Raw genomic sequence first — 24,544 nt, forward strand, 5'->3', positions numbered from 1 at the left:
GCTGTGAGCATTTTGTGGTGTGACAAAGGGGTGCAGCCCCGCAGCCACACTCACCCTCAACCCAGGGCCGTAATTCATCAGGGAGGGAACTTGTGCTGCTACTCCAGCCTGGGGAAAACCCTGGCCTTGGGCTGGGGCATCCTGCTAGGTGGCCATTCAAATCTTTCCCCACGTCACCCCCAGGTCCCCCAAGCCACAGAAGCTCCACACTCACTTGTCTTTCCAGTGGTGATGCCCATAGTGGCCACAGATATCCTCAATCCCCGTCAGAAGGTGATCCAAGAACTAGAAGAGAAGGCCCAGGGCGTGGGCAGCTTGCAGGGCTGCTGCCTGCCTCTCCCCACCACCCTGATGCCCGCTGCCCCAGGGGTGATGGTACTCAACAGGGTGTAAAATTGGGGCCGTGGGGCCAGGATGGGCCAAAGAAGGGCAGCACGGTCCTACATAGCCTGTCTGCTGCACTACCTCCGCTAGGCGGAGGGAAGGTCCAGGTCAGAGCAGGCACTGGGCGACACATACGGCGGACAGCCCCTTGCTCCATCCCCCCTTACCTCGGGCACCGACTTAGGGGCAGCTCCCGCTCCGTAAACCTGCCTGGTTACAGCAGTGGAGGTGACAGAAGCAGAAGGCGAAGAGGGGTAAGGCGGCAGAGAGAGGCATGTGGGAAGGCCGGGTGCAGCGGGTTACCTGCGTGTGGATCTCCTCGTTGATGGAGCGCTTCGTCTCCTGCTTCTTCTTCACAGCCAGCAGGTCCACCAAGGGCCGGATGGTCATGCCCTAGGGAATGGGGCAGGAAGAATCACAGAATCATAGAATATCCCGAGTTGGAAGGGACCCACAAGGGTCATCGAGCCCAACTCCTGGCTCCATACAGGTCTATCCAAAAATTCAGACCAGAGGACTAAGTGCACAGTCCAAATGCTTCTTGAACTCTGGCAGGCTTGGTGCCGTGACTGTGTCCCTGGGGAGCCCAGGTTCCAGTGCCCAACAACCCTCTCAGTGAAGAACCTCTTCCTGATATCCAGCCTGACCCTCCCCTGTCGCAGCTTGACACCATTCCCTTGGGTCCTACCACTGGTCACTAAAGAGAACAGACCAGCGCCTGCCCCTCTGCTCCGCCTTGTGAGGAAGCTGCAGGCCGCCATGAGGCCTCCCCTCAGCCTCCTCTTCTCCAGGCTGAACAGGCCAAGTGACCTCAGCCGCTCCTCGTACATCTTCCCCCCTAGGCCCTTCACCATCTTTGTAACCCTTCCCTAGGGAGGTTAGGCCTCTCCCCGCCATGAAGGTTAAGGTGCCCGGCAGGAGCTGGCTGGGTTCAGCACAGCTGAACCTCAGGGCTCTGTGCTGCTGGCGTCACTTGTGAGCCTGAAGAGCTTTGCAAACCAAAGAGGGGACAGTGGCAGAGGCTGTGGCCATGCTCCTTGCTCTCCATGCCCCCACACGGCCCGCTGCCCCTCTGTAACCACAGCACGACCACCTGCGAGCCACCAACCTGCACGAAGACCGTGAAGAAGATCACCGTGATGATGGCCGTGAGGAACATGTCCCTCATGTCAAAGTGCTCGTAGTCGAGGAGGTAGCAGAGGGAGAAGGCGATGGCTCCCCGCAGCCCCCCGTAGGCAATGATGAACTGGTCCTTCGGCGTCAGCTTCACAATTCGGAACTTGTTGATGAACCAGGTGAGGACCAGGACGCCTGGGGGAGTGGGGCAGGACCTCAGGTGAGCAGATGGTGAAGGATGCCCCCAGTCCTGAAGAAGCCCCCCTCCCAGAGCCCAGCTTGAAGGCCAGAGCAGTGTCATACCCTCAGGGCCACAGGTGCAGGTGGGTGCTCTCCTGCTCATCCCAACCCCATGTCTAGTAGAGAGTTGGCCTCACCCCATCTTTCTGCAAAGCCAAGCACCAGCAAGGTCCAATGCCCACGGTGGAGCAGTGCTCCACCAGTCAACCCCAGTCTCCCCAGCGAGGCACACTAGGACCTTGTAGCCCTGGAGGGAGCCCAGGAGCCAGGAGCGACCCCAAGGACCTTGTCCTCACAGCGGGACCTCACCTAAAACCCTCGCGATGAGGCAGAAGAGCAGCGTGCTGATGACAAAGGTCCAGTTCCAGTAGTGCTGGCCGGCCACAGTGGAGACACCCAGGAAGATGAAGATGAGGGTCTCGCTCACGCTGCTCCACATCTTGAGGAAATACTTGATGGTGGTGTGGGACTTGTGGGAGATGTTGGCTTCCACGTAGGGCCGCATGACCACGCCGGAGGCGATGAGCCTAGGGGCAAGGTCAGGGCACTCAGCAGCCATGGGGACAGTCCCAAGCCCTGGCCCTGCAGGACAGGGCTTGTGAGACACCAGCAATTATCCAAGGCCTCCAGGGAAGACAACACAAGGCTTCTCCTTCCCCCTAGTAGGGCAGGAATGAGCATTGGAGCCAGGAAGCACAAAACCATGGCATTTTGAGCGCTCAGCAGGCCCTGCCCGCTACCACGTGCCCAGAAGAATGGGAAACGGGCTGCCAGTGCTTTGGGATCCGTGGGACAGCTCAGGACAGTCTCTTCCCTCATCTGCCTTCATGCATAACCTGGCCCAAACACACCTCTGGCCCTCATCGGGCACGCACTGGGTGTGCTGGGACCGCCACAGAGATGTGGTTACACCAGAGTAAATCCTCCGAAAATGGGGTCCTGCCCTGGGGACAGGAGGGCATCTCATCCCACCCGTGCCCAACTCACGCCATGATGCCAGAGAGGTGGAAGAGCTCAGCAGAGAGATAGGCCATGTAGCTGTAGAGGAAGACGAAGAGGGGCTCGATGACTCGGATGTGGGAGGTGAAGCGGGAGGTGAAGGCAGCAATCACCCCATAAATGACGCCCACGAAGACGCCACCCAGTGACACCACGAAGAAGCTGAGGAAGCCGAGGATGATATCGATAATGGTCACCTGCTCAAAGTTGGCAAACTCCTCGAAAAGGTGGTAGAGGACCTGGGGATGAGAAGGGAGAGGGGGTTTCAGGCTGCCCTGCTGCCAACAGACACCCTCACCTCGGAGGAGATCTGCTCAGGGACAGCATCCACACAGACACAGCCCCATGGGGGGCAGCTCCCCATCCTCCATGGCTTGCAGGGACACGGTGCAGCTGGACACGTGTCCGGGACAGCTCTGCTCCCCAGCACTGACCCAGGAGGGGCTTCGGTCAAGGATGAGCCAGCAAGAGACTGTTCCTGCTTCCCAACAGGACGGATCCAGGCTGGGGGACCCCCAACAGCCACATGGGGAGAAAAGCCTGCCCTGCTCAGCACGGAGAACAGCCCAAACCTTTTTGCTGGTTTGCTGCTAAAAGGGCAACGAGGAGCCCACCCTGGGCTGCATCTCCCACCCCCAATGCATTTATTTGAGAGATTTCAAAGTAAAATCAGTAAAGTAAAATTTTACTTTTTTAAAGTAAAGCCAAGGTGTCAGGAGGGGGACACTGGTTTCTGAGCATCCCGCAAGGATACTTGAAGTGGTGAGAGGGCAAGGCGCCAGCTCCAGCCTGCCAAAGCTGATTCCTTGGGCATGGGCAGGGACAGATGTGACAGCAGAAGGCAAAAGCGTTCCCCAGGGATGAGAGCGAGGACTCAGACCCTGCAGGGAGCCCCCAGCCAAAAGGGGAGAAAAAACGGCTGGGAAAAGCCCTGTGCTGGGACAGTGCATTCCTCCTCACCCTGTGCAGCACGCCGAGCAGCCAGCCCTGAAGCAGACAGATGGGATATGGGAGAAGAGCCAGGAAAAAGCAGTGCGCTAGACATAAATTTAGAGGTCAGCACAGCAGAGAGGAGGACACCAGGCTGACAGGCGCACCAGCAACTGGACACAGACGTCCTTTGGAACCAGCACAGCCCCCTCTGTGCTCCTGCTCGCCTCCGCTGGGCGGACAGGCAGGGTCCCTGCACAAGGGGCCCAGGAAAGCAGCGTCCCTTGGTCCCCTCCCTGCATGTCCCCTCGCCTTGTAGCGAGGGAGCAGAGCGGGCAGCAGGGCTCCGGGCTCATCACCGAGATGCAGTAGCTGGCTGGGCACGTGCTCTTGGCTCCCCGAGTCTGCCAAGCAAAAAGTTTCACCTTAAACCACCTCTGCGGTGTTTTAGGCTGCTATATTTAGCTCTGCACCTGCAAAAGGTTAGAAGCAAGCAAGAGCTACGCGGCCCGGCAGGAGCCACCTCGGAGCTCGCATGATCCCGTCCGTGCCAGTCCTGGTGTCACTCCAAAGCAAAACCCCGTCCCCTCGTCCAGCCCCTGGGCTCTGCCCCACCACCTCCACTTACGACGGTGACGGCGTCGTTCAGCAAGGACTCCCCGAAGACCAGGATGTGCAGCAGCTCGTTGATGTGGATCTCCTCAAAGACGGCCAGCACGGCCACCGGGTCCACAGCCGAGATGATGCTGCCGAAGAGGAGGTTGGCCAGGAGGCCGATGTGGTTGAGGCCGCTGCCGCCGATCTGGCACACGGCGTACATCAGCCCGCCCAGGAAAAAAAGCGTTCCAGAGCGTCCCCACCACGGCGAAGATGAGGATGGTGCCCAGGTTCTCGGTGAACTGGCGCAGGGGGAGGAAATAGCCGGCGTCCAAGATGATGGGCGGGAGGAGGAAGAGGAAGAAGATCTCGGACCTGAGGATGGGGGGCTTCTCGCCCACCCCTTTGATGAGCCCGCCGACCAGGAGGCCCACCACGATGAGCAGGCAGCTCTCGGGAACGATGTTGGACACCGAGGGGATGACGTGGAAACCTGGAGGGAAGGAGAGAGCAAGGCACACGTTGGGTACAGGATCGGAGGGAGGGCGCCCCTGTGGGAGCGAGGGGCCAGTTCCAGCCCCCCCCGCACTCGTTGCGTGCCTCAGTTTCCCCTTCTAACCGCCTTTTTCCCCATGCTCCCAAGCTGTAAAGCGGAAATTACAGCTCCACCAGGCTCACACACCCAGGGCATTGTTTTTTCTCAGGCCAGAACACAGCAGAGCCCCAGCCCAACACCTGGTGGCTGCTGCCTGGGGTCTCTGGGGCCCCCCAGCCCCTGCGCCAGCCGCCTGCAGCATAGGCGGTTCTCACACAAGCTGCCGCTGGCCCCAGCTCTTCCCGGCAGAGTTACTAATCCCGAGCGCACGTAGGCACTGGCATTTCTCACCCGTCAGACGGCAGGCTGCCCACACGGATGCCGTTACAGGCTTTGGCAGGAGGCGGCAGCGCCGTCCCCGTCCCCTGGTGCCCGGCTCCTACCCGAGCCGCTCCGTGCCTCGCCCTGAGCACGCGGCAGGATTGGAGCGGGTGCTGGGGGGTTCTGAGGGCAGCAATTTGAGCAGCTCCTTGTTCCTCCTCCTGCCAGCTTCGGGAGCAAGCAGGGAAGTTTTACGTGGCACGCTGCAGCGATGCCTGCCGTCCCCGCAGACAGGGGCACAGAGGCGGGTGGGCCATATCTCTGCGGAGCAGAGCTGTTCCCTGGGGTGCAAGGTAAGGCAGAGCTCTTTATTCCCTTTTGAACCAAAGCTTGACCCCAGATGCAGGTCTCTGAGCCAGCCACGACCCACGGGCACACCACCCAGCCACCAAACATCCCGCAGCGACGTGGGCACCCGACATGGCAGGCAGCACAACGCTGGGCAAAGCGGCGCTTCCTCCGATGCACCGATACCCACAGAAGGATTTGGGGCCAGAGGTTCCCTGGATACCCTCCCAGGATTTATAATTATTATTTTGAAGTGAGGCACATTTGTTCCCTGGCAGGGGAATCGGTTTAAAATAAGGAACCCTGACTTGGCATCCCTGACGTTCCTCAGTTCCTTCCGGCTGCGCGGCTGTGCCATCTGCACATCGTTTCACAGCAGATTAAAAAAAATAAAAAAATAAATAAAAACCTCCCTCCTGAGGCAGGCGCCTTGCCACCAGCACATCACCGACCCGGAGCTGCTCTGCTGGCGGCGAGCCCTCACCTTCCCCGAGCCCACAGGACAACGGCTGCGCCCCGGTGCCGGCTCATCTGTCCTCCACCTGTGCAGCGGGGACGGCGCCGCGCAAATAGGGCTGGGGAGGGAAAAGCTTCCCCCGTGCCTCCCCTAAGGCCCTGTAGTGAGTCAGCTCCAAGGACAGGAGCAGACCTCCAATTGCTGTCCAGTTGCAAGCCTGGCACCGCAGAGGCTGGAGGGTTCATGACACCCGGAGCCCCCAGAGGGGCTGGCCACGGCCTCGGCACAGCGCAGGAGGCTCGGGAAGGTCTCGGGTTTTGTGGCGAGGGGCAAGGAGCCCGGTTTCTATCTCAGCTTTGTGGCAGCAGCACCGTATGGGCAGGAGGCCTGCGCTCCCTGCACTGCCACGGGGCTCAACCTGCCCTGAGCAAAGTGTCCCAGGGACGAGGGGAGCGGGGCAGTCGTGGCCCCCCTGAAATCTCTTCCAGAAGGGGCTGCTGCAGCCCTGGCGAGGTGTGGGCACGAGGGGACGTGCCCGAGCTTCCTCCACACACTCTGCCAGTGTCCGGCCATCCGCACTCAGGGATGCCCGGACTGGATACAGTTCCTGATTTACCCCCATGGGATTTTAATTCAGTCCCCAGCCCCCCCTGGAGCCCACGCAAGTGCTGAGCACCCCAAAGCTCAAAGCCAAGGGGCCCCGCGGTGCCGGACGGTCGCACACAAGGGGGACAGCTGTGGCCCAAGCCAGAGGGGAGGTGATAATCCCTTTTCCTAGCACAGCTCATTGGAAACAACCGGCACTTCTAGCACACTGGGCAATCGCATGTCTCAGCATATGCCATCCCTGGCCGGAATAAAGTTTAAAGCTACACAAGCAGCGAGAAGCCTGCAGCAAATTGGTTTTCGCTTGCTGGGTACGTTCAGTCATGAATAAAACACAAACACTGACAATTAAGCATCTCTCACTTCTTCCCCACAGGCCCCAGGATCCCATTAAACTGGAACATTCGCGTGCTGATGTGAATTCAATGTTTTAGAGCCTTTTTGTAGGCCCCTAAAAATACATTCACATGGGCTGCATGTTAATTATGCCTCTGATTTCGCTGAATCTCAGCCATTTTCGCTCCCCACTTTCCCCGCTGAGTATTTTTAGAGCGCTTGAAAGCTCCTCGGCACCAATCTGTTGCTGGGATCCTGCAGGGATGCTGCTCCCAGTGCCAGGCTGGCACCCCGTGTCGGGGACAGGGACGTTAGTGGGGAGAAATGCAGCCGAGCTCTGGCTGCGAGGGACCCAGGTGAGGCAGGGGGAAGCGGCCAGACCCCAGATCTGCCTCTGCATTTCTCTCCTGGAACAAAAGGGAGGCTGCAGCAGGATGCTGCACGTGGCACGGACACATCCAGCGAAGAGGGAAGTGGATTGAGCCTTATGGAAACCTCCTGCTCCTGCTCCCAGCTGCCAAGGTTTTGGTGAAGGGTTATTTGCCAAGGCTGAGCCGTGCCGGGTACCTGCTGCCACCCTCCTCTCCCTCTTCCCTCGCTACCTGGCACAAATATCATGGCTCTGCACAAACTGGGACTCATCTACTGCAGCTCTCCTCTGTGTGTGCTGCAAACCCCTCCTCTGCCTCCAGTGCAAACCCAGCAGGAGCTCAGAAGCAGGGCAGGCACAGCAAGACCTGCAGCACTCCTTTTTTTTTTTTTTTTTTTTCCATCCTGCTTTAAGCACCAACTGCTTTTTGCTGCAGCAAGAGGGCAGGAGGCTGCATCTGTGCAAGGTCCCAGTGGGAACCCCAGCGGGGAGAGCACTGCCTCATGCTGCTGGCACAAGAGGAGGTGCCCTAACAAGAGAGGGGCACGGATGGAGAGGCTGCTCGGACACCAGATGTATGCAGCACCCATCACGCCGCTGCCAGGACACCCTGAGCCACCAAGTCCTGTGGGAGCAGAGGGGACAAGGCAGCCCGGTCTCCGACAGACAGATGGAGAAGCACCTCTGGGTTTCTGCAAGCCCCATCAGGAGGAAATTCCTCCGAGACCCCGTTTCCCCCCCTGCCCTAACAGCGACCCCCAGCCCAGAGCGCGCACAGCCACTCGTGAGTCCTGCTTGGGAAAACAAACCCCACGGAGGCGGTTCCTCCGCTATCAAAGAACATCAAAACTATTAAAAGCAAGAACAGTTGAGTAAACATCAACCTCGACGGCCTAAGCAAACACGGAAAGGGAAATCTGCAAGTTAATGGTTTCTGTTCCAACGGTTCCTTGTCCGCATCACGCATCCTGCTCGTACCCTGCCTGGCGTGGGACTGCCCAGCCCCTGCCCAACAAGGCAAACACGGGGACTCTGCGAGCTCTGGGCTGGGTTAGGGCAGAAACCAGCCGGGAGACTGGTTTTCCAGCCTCACCGTTAACAAAGGTCGAGGAAGGACGTTTGGAAATCACGGTGCTTTGTATTAGAGATTAACCGAGGGCTGCTCCTCGCCCCAGCAGGCACAAGGCTCCCATCTCAGCTGCTCAAGGTCCCTCCGTGTGCTACCAGGGGGCACCCAGGCCGCTTTCCCCAAGGACCTCGATGCTGACGGATGCAGCACCACGTAAATATTTACTCCCAACCCAACAGCCTGGGAGAGACTCCAACCTACATGCTTTTTTTTTTTTTCCCTTCCTTCGCCATAACTGGGTTGCAGCAGCGCTGTCGGATGGGCGGGTGCCGTGCCTGGCATTATATAAGCTCTGTCCCACTGCGTCTGCTCCTTCTCTGCCTAACGACTCAAAATCTGCCTCCACCTCCTGCCCAGGCCCCAGCTCGAAGGGATACGGAGGGAAAGGTGCTGGGAACCCAGCCCAGAGGCAGCACCCGTGGAGCACAGCTGTCCGAGCGAGCCAGACCCCACACGAGCATTTGACCGAAGCGATGCTTCTTGCATTGCAGCTAAAAGAGGCGATCTGAGTGCCCCGAGCTGCTCACAGCCATTTGGAAATCTTCTCTGCAGGCCAAAAGAGGCCAATTTGCTGCTCTCGAAGCACAGGCCACTTGAGAGCTGCTCCGGGAGCTGGGAACCCGCTGTGAAAGGGGACCAGCAGCACCTCCTGGTGCTCAGCCCAGCTTCGTCCCACAGCAGAAAGCCCCCAGGACCACGGGCATGGCGTGCCCATGGGGTCACCTGCCCGCCAGCACTGCCCCATCCCGCCCACCCTGGACTGCTCTCCCCTCTCATCACCCCAGCCGCTGCAGTACAGCTCCGTGGGGCACGGGATCCAAGGTCAGGCTTAGTCATAGCTCTGGCAGCGCTCCCCTGATTTAAGGACCTTTCCCAAAGCAGTGCAGAAAGAATGTTTTAATAGTGTTTTAATCAAATCCTTTAAAAGAACGCTTACGGCGAAAGAAAGGAGAAGCCTTTATGTGCTTCCCTGCCCCATGCCACGAGCTCCCACCCCAGGGACATGGCTGGAGTCTGAGCCACCAAACCTCCCCCAGCCCCTAAAAATTGCTGATGGTCAGAAGCCAAAAATAAAAAACACCAGGCTCCATTTTCACGATGTTTGCCAAGACCCGAGGCACCGGGGGCTGGCAGGACTCAAAGGCGAGCCCAGCCTTCAGCTCGCCCACAGGTGGCCCAGTGCTAAGCCCAGTTTTCCACCACTGGTCCCAGCACGACCTCAGCCCACGTCCCAGTGCCCGGTGATGCCAGCAGGGTACAAGGACACGGCGTGCCCGCCCTGGGGACCAGCGTTATTGGGTCCCAATGGCTCCCAGAGCTGCCACACGCTCATCTCCATGATCCCAGAGCCGGATTGCTGCGAGGCATTGCGTCCCCGCAGAGCTCCCCAAGCAGGTCGAATCTGGTGGTTAACATTTCCTCCTTTCGCGGCAGAAAAGGTGGAGGGAAACCCACCCCACGTTTGGCTTGGCTGGTGTTTCGGCCGGAGCCCGACAAGCGGATGGAGGAATGCAGAGAGATGAGGCCGGGGAGCGGAGCTCCTGCAGGAAAGCTTTGCACGGACAGGGACCGGTGTGGTGTGGGAGAGGATCGGCCACGTTTCCAACCCGCAACCCCTCCGGAGGGCAAAACCCAACCTGTGCACGGTCCTCCTCCACCACGGGCAGCACCGGGAGCGCCAGCAGCCACGAGGGGAGGCAGCACACGGCGCTGGCACGTTCACAGTTAAATGTCACGCTCCTGCGGCTTCACCCCCGGCTTCCCGAGTGCCCACGCACCGAGATTTATGGGAGAGCCACGCTGCTTCCAGGAGGATGTCTGCTAGCTGAGAGGAGGCACGAGAAACGAGGCCAGTTACAAAAACATCCCATTCCCAGGGCTTCAGAAGTCTACGAGAGCTGCTGCAGGCTCCGGCAGGCGTGCGGCAGCCCCTGGGGAGAACCCGCACGGTTATCGGGTGGGGATTACATGGCCCTTCCACCCCCTGGGAGATTTGTGCTGAGAGGAAGGAGGTGAGCGCTGGGTTAGGCTGGACGAGGAGGCAGCAAGGTCCCAGTGATGTACCAACGCACCACGGCCATGCCACCGCGCTTGCTGCAGCCCCGGGGACCCCACGGTGGGACCGGTGGCATCGTGGCTGGGGCAGGGATGTGCTGTGGGGTGTGCAGCGGTGCTGGACAAGCCCAGGGAGAAGGCACCGGGCCGGGAAGGAGGCAGCGAGGGGGAGCAGGCACGCTCAGCAGGGCTGCCCTTCTGAAGGACACTGCAGAGAGCACCGGCTGTGGGAAGCACACGTGGCTCAGCAGCGCCAGGGCCCCTCCAAAGGCCGCTTTAACCCTTCTGGGCAGTGGGCTGGCAGCAGCCAGGTGGCTCCTGCTCCGTCAGCAAAGCCACCAGCGCGGCGGTGACAGATGCAGGGGGGTGCTGGCTCCTTCCCGCGTGACACGGGAACTGCGGAGAGCCCCGACACATGGACGCTTTCCTGCGCAAGCCCCAGATGAAGCCACCCGTGTGTCACCAGCCACGGGGGCCGGGCACTTGCGAAGCCGTTTCCCAGCCCGCCGAGGCACTGCCAGGGCCGGAGGAACGGAGCCGGGCGGTGTCTGCACGGGGAGGCCAGGGGACAGGACCGGGACCTCGGAGCCAAGAGGTGTGCGGGGGATTTCTCACAATTCCCCCTCCAGCAAACCCAAACCCCTCGCAGAGGAGACCTGCACGTCGGATCACAAAATCGGGTGCTGCAGTGGGGAAGGTTTTCGTACTCCGCATTTTGGGGTGGCAAAGGGCTGAGGATGTAGGAGCAAGCCGCAGGCAGGGCTAAAGCCCCGCGTGGATGGAGGAACAGAGCCCTGCTGCCAGCTCTCCTGCCATGCTGATGTCTCATTAGCTCCTGCTTTACCTGCCAACCGTTTTCCACAGCAGACCTCTCGTGCTGCTGAGGCCCCGCGTTCCCTCCCTCTCCACGGGTCCCCCCTGCCCCACGGGGCCATCACAGCACCGGGATGCCGGGGAAAGGCTGTCCCGGGGGACGTCCGCCCCGCGGCACGGGGCTGGCAGGGGACAAGGAGCCGGTCCCTGCGCTCTGCCAGCCCTTCTCTTGGTGCGTGGGGGATTTTGGGGGATTCACAGCCTGTGGTCGTAGAAACAGCTGTGACTCCAGTTCCCTGGTGTTCCTCCTCGCTGTCCTGCCTGCTGGGGCTGCGAGGAAAGGGCTCCCCACGTTGTCCCCACGGCACAGCAGCGCAGCTCCCCGAGGCCTCGCTGCTGGCAGCCCCTCTGCTCCCAGCTGCAACCCATCGAGACAGCATTTTGCAACCCGCCCCCGGGGGAAATAACCCGTCCTGCGCTCCCAGATCCTGACCGCAGCTCCAAAAAAGGAGCCGGACTCCTCTCTCCCCTGCGCAGCAGCGAAGCACCCGGCCATACGCCGCCGCTGCCGTTGTCCAAAGATCAGCCAGGCTTTGCTGATTGCTCCTGGCCTGCAGCACAGCCTCCTCCCGGGATGTCTCATGGCTGCTCTAAGTGCGTCTGGCCTCTGTCTGCCTTGTAAAAGGGAGAGGATCCATCGAGCAGCCTGCACACACGGAGCAGGGAGCAGGGCACGGAGGGAGGAGCCGGAGCCACACGCACCCGGCCCCGCTGCCGTTAGCGGACGTAGCGGGGAAGTCTCCAGGGAAGGGGACGAAAATTGAACTTGCAGCAAAGGAATTAAAGAGCTGGTGATTTACACCTAAAAATAGAGCAGAGCCACAGCTCCTGTCACCCTGCAAGGGGAAGTGGGAAAAGCACGGCACTTAAATTACATCCATCGCGGCTCCCAGGCTCCAACGTCACCACCTGAGCCTCCAACCCCTCCGGCACACCACCGAACGGGCTCGCTCGGGGCCTGCCCAGCCCGGGCAGCTCGGTGGGGCTGGTCACAAACCGTGCTCTGCTCCGCCACGGAGCCGGCAGCATTTTCATGCAAGTCCAGGTCTCCTGAGGACACTTCTGCAGCTCCGGCGGGCTGATGGCAACGATTTGTGTTGGCTGGGGGAGACCTTTCAGAAAAGCATCCCATGGCCTCGATGCACAGAATGGAAATCTTTTGATCTTCCCCTCCAAAATGACATTTTCTGTTTAGAAGTTGACATTTAACTTCTATTCTTTAAGGTACAGGTACATAAAAAGCTCGCAAGCAGAACAATTTGCTCCAGATCAAACAAAACGTTCCGTTCAACCCTCATTATTTTCCTGCCGCTAATTAGGAAGAAAAGCCAAGAAATGGGAACCTAATTAATTTATACTGCTTCTCGTGACTCACTGAGTTAATGCAGATCCCGCAGCGGGGCTGCAGGGCCAGCACCCACCCAGCGCTCAGGATGAAGCCGCCCCTGGCCTGGATCCCTGCAGGATCCGTCCCCCTGAACACAAGGTGCCCTGGCTGACTCCCAAACCTTGACGACGAGCTCAATTATACATATATGCCTCTAGAAACCATGTTGGTGCTGCACGGCAGTCAACAGCCATTAAGTCCCGTTGCTATTTGCTGCAGATACAGCCTTTATTTATTATTTTTTTTAGGTCTGACGTTACCATCCCACAGCCCTTGCTCAAACAGCCGGTCCCACCGCACAGCCACTGAATCGCCCCTTGTTTTCCTTCCCTTCCCCTCGCACTGCAAACAAACTGGGGGCGACGGGAAGGGAGTTTGCTGTGATAGGAGATCAATAGGTGCCTGGCACAGCCTCCAGCTCGCCTAGGCTTGTGTGCTCAGCCCGTCTGCCTACGGCGAGGCAAGCGTGCACGAGAAGGTGACCTGCCCGGCCCCTGCCGCTTTGCAGGAGATAAGAACGACGTTGATGGAGTCAAACCCTGCATGACTCAAACCCTGAGAGCTCCACAACCACCTACATCAAGGGAAGGCCTTCACCCCAGGCAAAGGGCTTACGGCGTCTCCGCACCTCGCCAGGAGGGGCTTGCGAGGGTTTTGCGGCAGGGCTGGTGAAGTCTGAGAGCCTGGCAGCTGCACCATCCTCCTGCAGCAGCACTTTGCAGCCAGCTCCTGCTCGTGAGCCCCTAACAAAGCCTCCGATGGAGGGGACACATCTAGGCATCCTGCACCCCCGAGGCGGCTGGAGGAAGCACACGTGCTTGCCTTTCCCAGATCTCCTCTGGGGACCTTCAGGGAGCAAAGCCCACGCCTCACAATGGGGTAAATAGAGAAAATGCTGCAGCCAGAGCCTTCCTCCTCAGCAGGATGCTGAGTGAGAGCTCCTCGTGCCCCTTGTGCACCGAGGATGGGATCCAGAGCATCAGCACGGCTGGCCTGGCACACCGCAGGATCCAGGGACAAGGAGAAGGACAGCTCAGAGCCGACCTGGGGTGAGAGGCTGTGCTATTCTGTGCCCAGAGCCTTTTAGAGAGGTTCTATGGAGCCATTTAATGCATTCTGGCTGCTAGGACGAGCAACAGCCGAGGGAACTGGCGATACCTGGAGCGGGTCTGGTGTGCCGTGAAACCAGCCGTCGCTGCAGGGCACCGGGGGCACTGCTCCTCTCCATCCCAGTGCCGGCCACTGGTGGGAAGGGCTCAGGGCACGAGGAGCAGCCCATGAACCCCACGTGAGTCCGCAACAGCTTGGCAGGGCAGGGCGAGGAGTCCTGGAAAGGGAAAAGCCTCTTCTGGTAACCCAGCGCCTACAGCAACTTCATGCAGGAATGTGCCTCTCATCCAGCCCCTGGTGCCAGCGCCTTGCCTTTCCTCGGAAGCACCCACGTGGCTCCCCCAGGGCTGCTGGCTCCGCTGAGGGCCGCACCAGCCGTGGCAGGAGTCATCTGGCTCCAGGGGGATACAGGAGGGCCAAACTTTACGCCCTGGTGGTGCAGCCCCCTCCCAGCCACAGGCAGCGCCAGCAGAGAAATGCTCACGGATGATTAATGTACTGCCCCCCACCAGGAAAACACAAGGTTGTGTTTTAGTGCAGGGCTGGATTTGGGGATGCAGAAGGGTCCCGAAAAGATGAGCAGTCTGGGGAACGCAACCAAATGCGCCCCTTCATCCTGCACCAGCTGCAGGCAGGGGCTGCAAGCAGATGAGCCGCCCTCCCTGCCTGCCCTGACGTCCCTCCGTGCGTGCGCCCCCGCAGAAGCAAAACGCCCCCCTCGGCAAGGGAAGCCTCGTTCCCCCTGCACAGAGCCCTGCTGGAAGGTCGCAGGGGGTGAGGACGCCGCGCTCCGGCCAAATGAGATGCTGGTGCCTTGGGACCTTGACGGCAGCGCTGCAGTACTGCAGCGCAGGAGGAGGATGCAACGAGCCCAGGCACACGAGGCAGATCTGAATCATCTGCAGGCACCCTGGCTATCAGCCTGCCAGGATGGGTGCACCGCCCTGCAGAGAGCTGCTGCGTGCACTCACAAACAAGCTGCTTACGCAAACGGAGAGAGCGACTACGACGACGGGAGCTCTCTTTCCTGGGGCCCAATGCAGACCGAGCACGCGGGCACCCAGAGCCCCTCCGGCACGGAGCTGGGGACGGGTGCCTGCTGCTGGATTTGCAATTTGCCAGCTCAGCTCTTCCCCGCCTTTCTTCCCAGGCACCCGGCAGGGCACAGCTCAGGGAAACCCGCTGAGACCTTTGCACGGAGGATCTGCAGGCTCACAGCACACCACGCCTGGGGATCCCAGCAGCTTACCCGGCGCCGTGCCGCGGCACAACCAAGCACGCACCGGGGCTTTCCCTCGCAGAGCAGCGAGCCCAGCACAGAGCTGGAACATCTCGATGCTCAACCTCACCACATCCTCCCCACACCGGCTCATGCTCTGCAGGCGCTGGCTTCCGCACCCCGTCCAGCTCGAGAGGATTTCCTGCTGGAAAATCAAGAGCGAGGGTGCCCCCGGCGAAGGCTGAGCTCTTCCCAAATTAAACCTTGCTGCCCTGACCAGGAATGTCTGCTCACAGCCAGCTGAGCCCGAGCACTCTTTAATCTTCCCTCCCCAGCCCGAAATGATACACTAATTAACCACGACGAACTGACATTAAACGCTTTGCCCCGCTGTGCTGCGCCGTGCCGCAGGCAGCAAACCGCAGCGGCAGTGCTGGTGCCCTTCGGCAGGAAGGGGCCCGTCCCGAGCCTCCGCACCAATTTACTGGCAAGTGCTGCCACTTGTGCCAACCTCAACCAGCCCGTGCAGGGCTCAGCCCTGCCAGCACCGCCCCGGAGAGCTGGCCCCGACACGGGGCATGCAGCACAAGCACAACGCTCGGGGGAGAGCAGCAGGACAGCCGCCGTGTGGGACGGAGCTGGCCTCCAGGACAGGACAGGACGGCCACCTCCGATGAGGCTGGGGCAGCCCAAAGCCTGCCCGTGTCCCACACGTCCTTGTCACCCGGTCGGTGGCACCTCGGCTGGGTTGACAGAGCGCTGCTGGAGCACATCGGGCTGGGCAGCACCAGCTCCAGCAGAAAGCATCCGTGCGCCGCAGGAGAGCACCGTGACGGTGATCCGCGGACAGGAGCGTTTAGTAGAAACACTTGAATTTTTTTGAGAGCAGGGAGAACTGCTGCAACAAAAGGCACGTACCCTCATTTTATCTCCGAAGCACTCACAAGAAATTAACAGATCAATTGGGAGTCTTTTACAGAGCTGGTATTAATTTCCTCTCAGCTGTAAAAAGGAAATGAGAAACAAAAGACATTAAATGGACTTGCCCGCGTCCCCAAGCGAACAGCATGAGAGCTGGCATCAGAACTCAGCAGCTCCCAATTTCCAGTCCTATGTTTAGATAATGCCTCTCCTTCAAACCAAAAGGAAAGCCAAGGGCACTCTGCATGAGAAGCAGATATAAAGAAGGATCTACTCGCTATTACAGGAGGGACCCATGGCGCCCTGGACTGTCACCCAACGGCTCCAGAATTTCAAGCAGGGAGGAAACACGGAGCCACCCGCAGATGCTGCTGGAGCAAGCAGTGATGCCTGGCATCTCGAAGAGCCCTGGGCTGCTTGGTTTCTTGAGGAGCCCTCTCCCAGACCCCGTGGGGCAGAGCTGTGAGCACAGCAGTGCCCCTTCGCCTCCCGATGGGAACGAGGGAGGCGTAACGCAGCCTCACCGGGGCTCCTGCTCGACGAGATGCTGTAAAAACCAACGTTCTCCTCCAGAGGAGCTTTGGAAAACTGCTCAAGGAAGGAACTGCTTGGCGCTAGGTGCCAAGCTGGATATGAAAAACCTCCACCGAGTCCAAGGTACCCCCGGTAGCCCCGGTCCTGCCAGCTCGGTGCTGGCATTCCTCTGGCGGGCACGTTCCCCGGCCGCTCCCAAGCCAGGGGCTGGGATTACCAAACCTGCTGAAAGCCTGCAGAGCGGCTCCACGCTCCGTTTTGCTAAGGCGTGACCGTGTGAACCTTCCCCTGCCTGTGGCAGTGGTCCAGCAGCCGCTGGGCACGCGGGGCCAAAGCTCTGCTGCGGCTGCTGCAGGACTCAGGCTGAGCCCGCAACCCCGTCCCGGGGCCGGTGGCATCGCACCGGCACGCTGGTACGGCTGGGTTCTTGGGGGCACGGCTCATTTACCCCAAAAGACTGAATTTTCTATATGCCAACAGCATCCTCATCTGGGTTTGTATCCTCCAGCCACATCAGAGAGGTGACAGCAGCTGGAGTAGAGCTCTTTGAGACGGCCCAATAAAAAAAAGGCTACAAAAACCGTTCCAGCTCCACGGAAAAGGGCCAGGAGCTAAACATAACCGCTCGGCAGCTGTATTTTTCTCAGACTTCTTCAGCTGCTGCAGCGTGCGCTGGATGCCACAAATAGCTGGGCTAGGAGGGGTCGGTGCAGCCGATCTGGCTGAAGCCGTGGGCTTTCTGCAATAAAACCGTCCACGTTACCTTTGTACAGCACAAAGCTGAAGCTCACACTGCTCCGTGAAGATACTGAACTGCTCTGGAGCAGAAGACACTCAAGGCGATGTTCGGAGACTGCTGGTCGCCCAGAATAAGACTGCAATCGCTCTCCCAGCTTCTTGCTTTCAACCACATGGTGCAGCATTTAGTAACTGGTTCCTGCTGGCCCTTGGAGCCCCAGAAAGAGTTAAACCTGAGCGAGCCCAAGGTGACCACTGGTAAACTCCCCAGGCAGAGCAATGCCAATCGCCCTTCCCAGGAAGGGCAGATTTCCTACCAGGAACACGGGCAGGAAAGACAAACAAAAGCTTTTCAGGAAACAACCTGCTGGTAGCCACTGCGATCAGAGGGAGGATGCGATTGCAATATCTCCCCGATTACTACCGGACTTCGCGAACCGAGACAAAGCCACGCCACCTGCAGCACACGACGGCGGCGAGCCGGGAGCCAACGCGAGTGTCCAGCCGCTTAGCCTCTTCCTGAGCTCCCCGCGGGAGCTGCCGTGACGCAGTTTCACGCCAGGACCCGAGGGGCTGACGAGTCCCAGGGGCCGGGAGCCACCTCTTCAGGCACCGTTTCAGCCTTCCTGCGCTGCGACAGGGTCGGTCCTCCAGCATCCTTCCCTAGCAGGAGCATGCACGGTGATATTTCGTGCCCAGCCAACCTAATGTACGTGCTCCTGGTGGCAGATGCTCTCTTTTCTACGCGGCATTTCACAGGCACGAGGAGCCCGTACGTTACCCCAGGGACCGGGACTGCAGAGGGAAACTGAGGCTGGATACTCCAGCTCTCCTGTTTAAAGGTCTGCTCACGCTTAAGTCTGTGCCTGTGGCATTTGTGCTGCTAAAACCTCCAGCACCAGGGCGAGAAGCTGCCTGCTGTATGGATTTGTCACTAAGATTTGGCATGTCGTGACTCCTAAACGCAGAGTAATTCCAAGCCCTGAAAAAACCCTGCTGTAAATCTCCAAAAGGGAGCCTGCTTCTGCAGATGTGCCTCCTGCAGGCTTAATAGAGAGAGGGGAATGATTTCTCTACCACCACCCACTATTAAGTGGAATTCAAGAGCCGTCCCTCGAGGCTGATTGTGTTACGACTTTCTGGAGACAAAGACCATTGCATGCTATGATGTTTATGAGTCACTCCTGGGCAACCCGAGGAAACGCATTTGTTCCCTTCTGATTACGAGAAGTACTTTGTACTCTTCAACTTTCCACTCCGGGATCTCAGAACATCGCACCAACTTCTTGAGCCTTCGGTCAGCCCTGTCCCCATCACATCCATCGTGCTGGGGATGGAGCTAGCACGTGGGCCAAGCTCTCTTGGAGGCAACCCCGAGCCATGCGGTGACGTACCACCAAAGCAAAAGCTGCCCAGTTTTCACCACGTGGCTGTGAGCAGCGATCAATCTTTGATCTCGCCTTGGCTGAGCAACCCGCAGCAGCAACGTGTGTGTGCGTGCCTGCCTGCAACGATTTTAATTTCAGTTCTTCGTTCCCAAGCAGAAGCACGCGGGTGTTCTTCTGCCCGAGGACAGAGCAGGAGAACAAAACACCACAAGATATCCCTCCCTCAATTAATACACAACTGGAAGGTGCTGGAAAATTAGAGAGAGAAGCGAGATACCATCAAGCATCACATAGAATAGGCGGCGATCGTACGACTCGCCTCAAGCAGCAGCACATCCGTGGGCAGGAGAACCAAGCATCGACACTTGGCCAGAGCCAAACTATGGCCACAATTCCCCTTCAAAGCTTCACTTTGAAGCCAGCCAGCAGAGATTTCAAAACCCCAAGGCTGTTATCAAGCTGCACCAGAGAGAGAGGTGCACCAGAGAGGTGCAGCTCGGCTCTGGCACCAGAACTGGAGCTCCGTCTCTGCTCAGCTAGCCCGTGTTTTCGTGGAGTATTCCTGATGGATTTGGTTTTCTTTGAACAAATTAAGCCTTGGGGACACAAAAAGAAAAAAAAAGAAAGTAATCAAACGTTTACGAGGCAGCTGCAGTAATTCATCTTCATCATTGCTTGCTTAAAGTTTCCTCTTTCAGTGCCCACAACTGCATCCAGAGAGCGCCTGCTGGGGCGATGCTCTTGGCGCAGGACTGCCTCCTGCACGACCCTGGGACAGCCCAGAGCCAAACCCCAGTCCCCTGAGCTCTCCAGTTCCCCTGAGCTCCCTTGCAGCCAAGGAGCTCCGTTCCCTGTGCCGCAGATACCCGTAACCCAAAGAAGGACCCTCTCCCCTTCCCTCCAGCTCCAGCCAGTTTGCATTTCTCTATGAATGCTTCGCAACCTGTTTTGCCACGCTAATTGAAGGCAGCAGACTACTTCTCCACCCCACTAATTTTTAAGGGATCTCTGGCAGCTTTGGGTATTATGGATAAGCTGTGGCTGCGTGCCTGAGATGTTCTGGGGTAGAGGACATCACTGAGACCATCTGATGCAGGGTCCTGAAAACCAAACAGGCCAAATACCAGCTCCTTCTGCTTCTACCCCCAAACCATCCCAGGTCTATCTGAGGTCTCAGGGGAGGGACAACTTCCCTACGTGTCCCTGAGAGCTGGGCCACCGCTGGTCCAGGCTCTGGCCATTGCGGGACTTTGCCAGTCAACACTCACATCCCAAATCCCACCTGCAAGCTTTGTGGGAAGCTCGCCCTTCCCCTGCCCCTGGCACAATTAATAAATGGGACAAAACAAAAGCTTCAGTTCCCGAACGGCCTTTGGGTTCAGAAAGCACAGCAGGTGACCAGGTCCCCGTGCAGGGGAAAGTCACGACTGCAAATCACGCAAAATTCTGTTTTAATGGTCATTATGCCTCGCTGGGGAGGTCCGGGCTGTGATTAGCAGCACTGCTCTCACAGGCGTGTTCATCTTTCCCCACTCCATCACCATCCTGTACTCCACAGCAGGAACCTTTCGCTCCTCCAGCCCTAATTAACGTAATGGTTTTCTCAGACCCACGGAGGGAACAGTTTGGATGCTTTTTTTTTTTTTTTTTTTTGCTCAGACATCAGCAACGGGCAGACCAGGAAGAAAACAACACCGTGGACGTTCCTTCTGAGATGGCAAACCAGAAAGGGAGAGAAGGCAAACCACAGCAAGCGCTGGATCATTCCCCGACGAGGAAGCCGAACGCAACAAGTCTGCATTAGCAGAGGCTGTTTAAATTCATTAGCACGACAATTTACACTTGGGTGGCACCAGCTGCATCAGTACTTCAAGCTCCTTCCCTTGGTTATTCACCAGGCCTCAGTTCCCCTGCAGAACAGCCCCCAGCTCGCCGACACAAATGGGGCGACGCGTGCCGGGCTTTGGGGCGCTCTCAGCCCGCACGCCTGCCCGCCAGGCTCCCGCCTTCGTATTTGCAGCCCCTGCACATAAGGAGCGGGCAGGCTGTAGGACAAACCTTGGGCTCCCCGAGGGAACCCACATCAGAGTGCCCAGACCCAGATGACAGAGCCCACAGAGCCTGCGGCAGCCCAAACCCATCCCAGCGGAGCGGCTCTGCCATCGCCTGGCCCCGCCGTGCTCCCGCGTCCTCACCCCACGGAGCCTGCGAGCCCTGCCAGGCAGACGGCGAGCAGAGATAACTCCCAGATAACGGGGAGCAGAGATAACTCCGGGCGTGCTCTCGCCACGCGTCATGCACACGTATTTCCGACACGATGACGAAGGCTGAAGCACGTCCGAACGTTTCTTCTCGTCTCCTTCCCGAGCCGTACAAACGGCATTGCTCTCCCGGTGCTGTCCCTTCGTGTCCCGTCTCAGGGATGAATTTCTGCACCCCAAACCTGCTGCTCCCCGCTCCCTGCCTCCAGCACAACAGGTTTGCTACCCGGCTCATTCACCCCAACAAGTCCTCGCCCCCAGCTTTCAGGTTTTTGTGAGACCTCCGGGGTGGCCCCTCCAGGAGCACCCAGCCCCAGGAGACGGATGCGGCAGGCTGAAAACCAGAGGGTGGCATTTGAAAAGCGCTCAAGCGTTTTAGCACCCAAGTCTGGCTGTCAGACTGCAGCTGTCAGCCTCTAAAAACGTTCCCTCGCCAATTTGGAAACCGTCCCCACTCCTCCGAGCGCAGGATCCGACCCGCCGTGCCCACAGCTGCCCCCAGCCTCCGCCAGGCTCGCTCTGCCCACAACCCCACGTGCGTTGGTCATGTTTTGCTCGTCTTTTTCCAGCTCCTATCACCAACCCGCAGGCCCCGGGGACTTCCTTAATCTCGTTCCTCTCCAGACACCAGCAGCGACAGGGACGGCCAGCCGGAGCTGGCCAAAGGCAACCAACCGCCCCCGCAGCGCCGCCGCTGAACGCAGGAGCTTGACCCGCTGCGTGCCTCGTGCCCTGCAAACGGTGCTGAGACGTGTCACCAAATCCCAGGGCTTTGGGCTCCCTCTCTGCCAGGACAGCTGGCTCTGCAGGGACACGCTCCCCAGGTGGCTTTAGGGCGCTCTGACAAGGACAGGGGCGATGAGGGGCCATTTTCCTGCAGGCACCGGGACGGTGCTGGCTGCTGCCAGACAGGCCGTGAGAGACGGAGACACCCCGCACAGCCCCGGCCCAGGCACACAAACAGAGCAAGGGCTGCGAAGGGGGCAGAGAAGGCAGAGCAATGACTCAGTGATTACTACGGGCTCCGAGCAGAGCCCGCTCCACCGGGCGCTGAATTAGCGTCTCGCACGCACCAGCGAGCAAAAGCAGGGCAGGAGAGCTCGGCCACATAGTGCTGCCTCGCAGGTACCCTCTGCAGCAGTCCCTTGTGCAGACGTGTAGGAAATAACGTCCCCGATACCTGCTTGAGCTGCTAGGTGCAGCGGTGAGGCTGCTCCGTGAAGGACCGTGGGGACCTGGGAGCTCTCCGATGCAGGAGAGCCACTCGGTGCAGCTGATCCTACAAATAACACGGCCGTCCTCCATCAGACCTGGCCCCAGGATGGAAATGTGACTGCTGTGCTTTTCTGTTTTAAAAGGCAGGACCTGAGACGGGCTTTGGGGACGCAGCTAACCCCGCAGGTGGGCAGGAGCGGGTGCCGTGGCTGGTGGTTTGCAGCAAAACTCCGACCACCAGGCCCCAGGCCGGGCCTGGACGAGCCAGCGAGGGGACTGCTCACCACAAGCGGCTGTTTACAGCCCTGACTCACTCCTTCCCTTTCCCCCGAAACGGAAAAGTATTTACAGCTGAACCCGAACGCTCCTCATTGTCTCCTGGAGCCGTTGGAGCTGAAAGGTCGTTCCCCTCTGCTGCTGGGCTCAGGTCCTGTCCAGCCGGTCCTGTGCTGGGGACGGCACCCAGCCCTTCCCCACCCGCTCCTCCAGCGCCCTGCAAAGGAAACCCTCCCGGTGCCCTTACAAAGCCCTTGCAAACAGCCTCGAGGAGGTGAGTAAGGCAGCAGGGAGGCCGGGGACAGAGGGATTGGGACGTGCCGTGGAGGTCTGATGTCCTGGGGACACGCAACAGGCTGAGGCAAAGTCTCCTAACGCTGCTCCGCTCCTGGCACGGTCACCGCCAGATGTGGCCTGCACGTAGCTGGTGGGGCGTTGGAAAAGCCTGGTCGTGTCTGTCCCTCCCCCCCCTTCTCCTCCACAGGCTGAAAATACTGCTCGAGCACGAAGGGAAGCAGGCAGCAGGCAGCAGCAGCCGTGCCCTTCCGCGCTGGGATGAGGCAACGCAGAAGCAGCCCACGCCTGCAAGACACGCGTCGGTCACAAGCGACATGTCCCGTCCCAAAAAGCGAGGTGCAGGAGTGAAATGAGGGGATGAAATGCCTTGAAGGGGTGTCCCCAGGCTCCCTTTATGTCTCCCCTGAAGTCCCAAAGGCTGTCTGTGAATTACCCAGAGCAATAAGGAGAAACTGAGCAACAGGACGAGGGTCTGGCTGCATCTCCTGGCGCAAGGAAGAGCTCTGTACGTGCTTCCGAGCCCCTGGACTGCCTACGCTGTGTGGTCACCCTGTGTTACCCCAGGTGGGGACACCCAGAGGCCATGTGCGGGGCTGAGACATGGCAGTGGCTCTGCAGGGCGCTCCTCCACCGTGCGCGGCTCCACCACCGGCCCACCCAGGGGCATCCTGAGCTGCAGGAAGGGGAGGTCGGGAGGCACCGAGCCCTCACGGGCAACAAAGGCCAGGTCCCAGCCCAGGCTGCCTGAATTCCTGAATTCCCCCGCGTTGAGGAAAGCCCCTCGCTTGTCCCCCGCACCGCTGCCTGCTCCCGGAGCATTGAGCCGAGTGCGCTACCAGCGCCTGCGGGGGAAACAAGGCTTGTTTTGCTGCTCCTGCAGAGCTTCTTCTGATGCAGGACAGGATGGATGGGGCGAGTATGTAGATGTGGAGCGGCGAGACATCCGTGCAGGTCACAAGCCGAGGGAGCCTGAATATTCAGCTCTACCAGCAACGTGGGAACGGCACGCCGAGCCAGCCCCGCCGTCCCCCTCACTCTGACGCAGTTTCAAAACCCTGGGGAAGAGGACGAGGAAGAGGACGATGCCCCGTTACGGCTCTGCTGCCAAAGCCCCTGCTACTTCGGTAGCCGAAGGTATGGTTTTGGCATCAGCAGCATCCCTGCAGAGCACCTGCCATCCTTGAGGGACCCTTGCCAGAGTTGCAAGGCAGCTCCTAAAATACTCCCCATCACCGCACAGCCCTGCGCAATACTTTTAATGTGAACAAACCAAGCTCAGCTGACGACCAGAAATAACTTTCCACGCAACGCAAACAAACCCTAACTTCAGGGAAGGCTCCCAGAACAGCTTCTGGCTGCCCAAGGGGACATCCCCGTGCCCCACGGGCCCTCTGCTGCTCATGGGGGGCTTCGGGCAGCGAGCAGAGGTTCCCAAATTGTGCCCTGAGTTCGGCCGAGAGCAGGGCCCCGGCTGGACAGGGGCCAGCCGTGTTAGCCCCTCCTTTCTCCTCCGGCTTCCGCACAGATACTCCTGATTTCATCACTCTTTACTCCCCGAGACAGACAGCAGAGAACGCGGTGCAGTAGCCCCGAACAGCTAGCAGAGGTCGCTTAACATATGCTAGGTGAGGCATGGGAAAAAAGATTTCAGGGCCGCGTTTCCTGCGGCGAGGCTCCGTTCAGCTACGCGCGCTTTGAAGCATTTTGCTCCACGGGGGAAGCCCGGAAGGGATGAAGCCCGCGTGTCCTGCCTCGCCGCGCCGGTCTGCTCGCCCGGGAAGCCTCTGGGTCGGAAACGTTTTCACTCGTTTGCCTACGCGTGAATAAAACATGCAGAAGGGATTAGGAAAATGGGGTTTTACCGGCCTGTGCACGCTCGCAGCAGGCTGGGAATGGGATGAG

General features: G+C 59.4%; 1 protein-coding gene and 1 long non-coding RNA gene across 2 annotated transcripts in view; one reads left to right on the forward strand and one right to left on the reverse strand.

Annotated features, from left to right (window-relative positions):
* The window catches only part of SLC9A1 (solute carrier family 9 member A1), a 30,636-nt gene that overhangs the window by 4,366 nt on the left and 1,726 nt on the right, over positions 1-24,544 (reverse strand). Inside the window, 7 exon segments of the mRNA XM_035562312.2 lie at positions 215-285; positions 688-777; positions 1,493-1,695; positions 2,050-2,267; positions 2,728-2,978; positions 4,298-4,507; positions 4,509-4,759. Coding sequence (XP_035418205.1) covers positions 215-285; positions 688-777; positions 1,493-1,695; positions 2,050-2,267; positions 2,728-2,978; positions 4,298-4,507; positions 4,509-4,759 — 1,294 coding nt within the window.
* On the forward strand, positions 20,253-24,493 carry LOC118255837 (uncharacterized). The gene is made up of 2 exons (XR_004781042.2): positions 20,253-22,619; positions 22,830-24,493. It is a non-coding gene; the product is annotated as an uncharacterized LOC118255837 (long non-coding RNA).

Source organism: Cygnus atratus, chromosome 23 (genome assembly GCF_013377495.2).
Source record: "Cygnus atratus isolate AKBS03 ecotype Queensland, Australia chromosome 23, CAtr_DNAZoo_HiC_assembly, whole genome shotgun sequence".
NCBI lineage: Eukaryota > Metazoa > Chordata > Aves > Anseriformes > Anatidae > Cygnus > Cygnus atratus.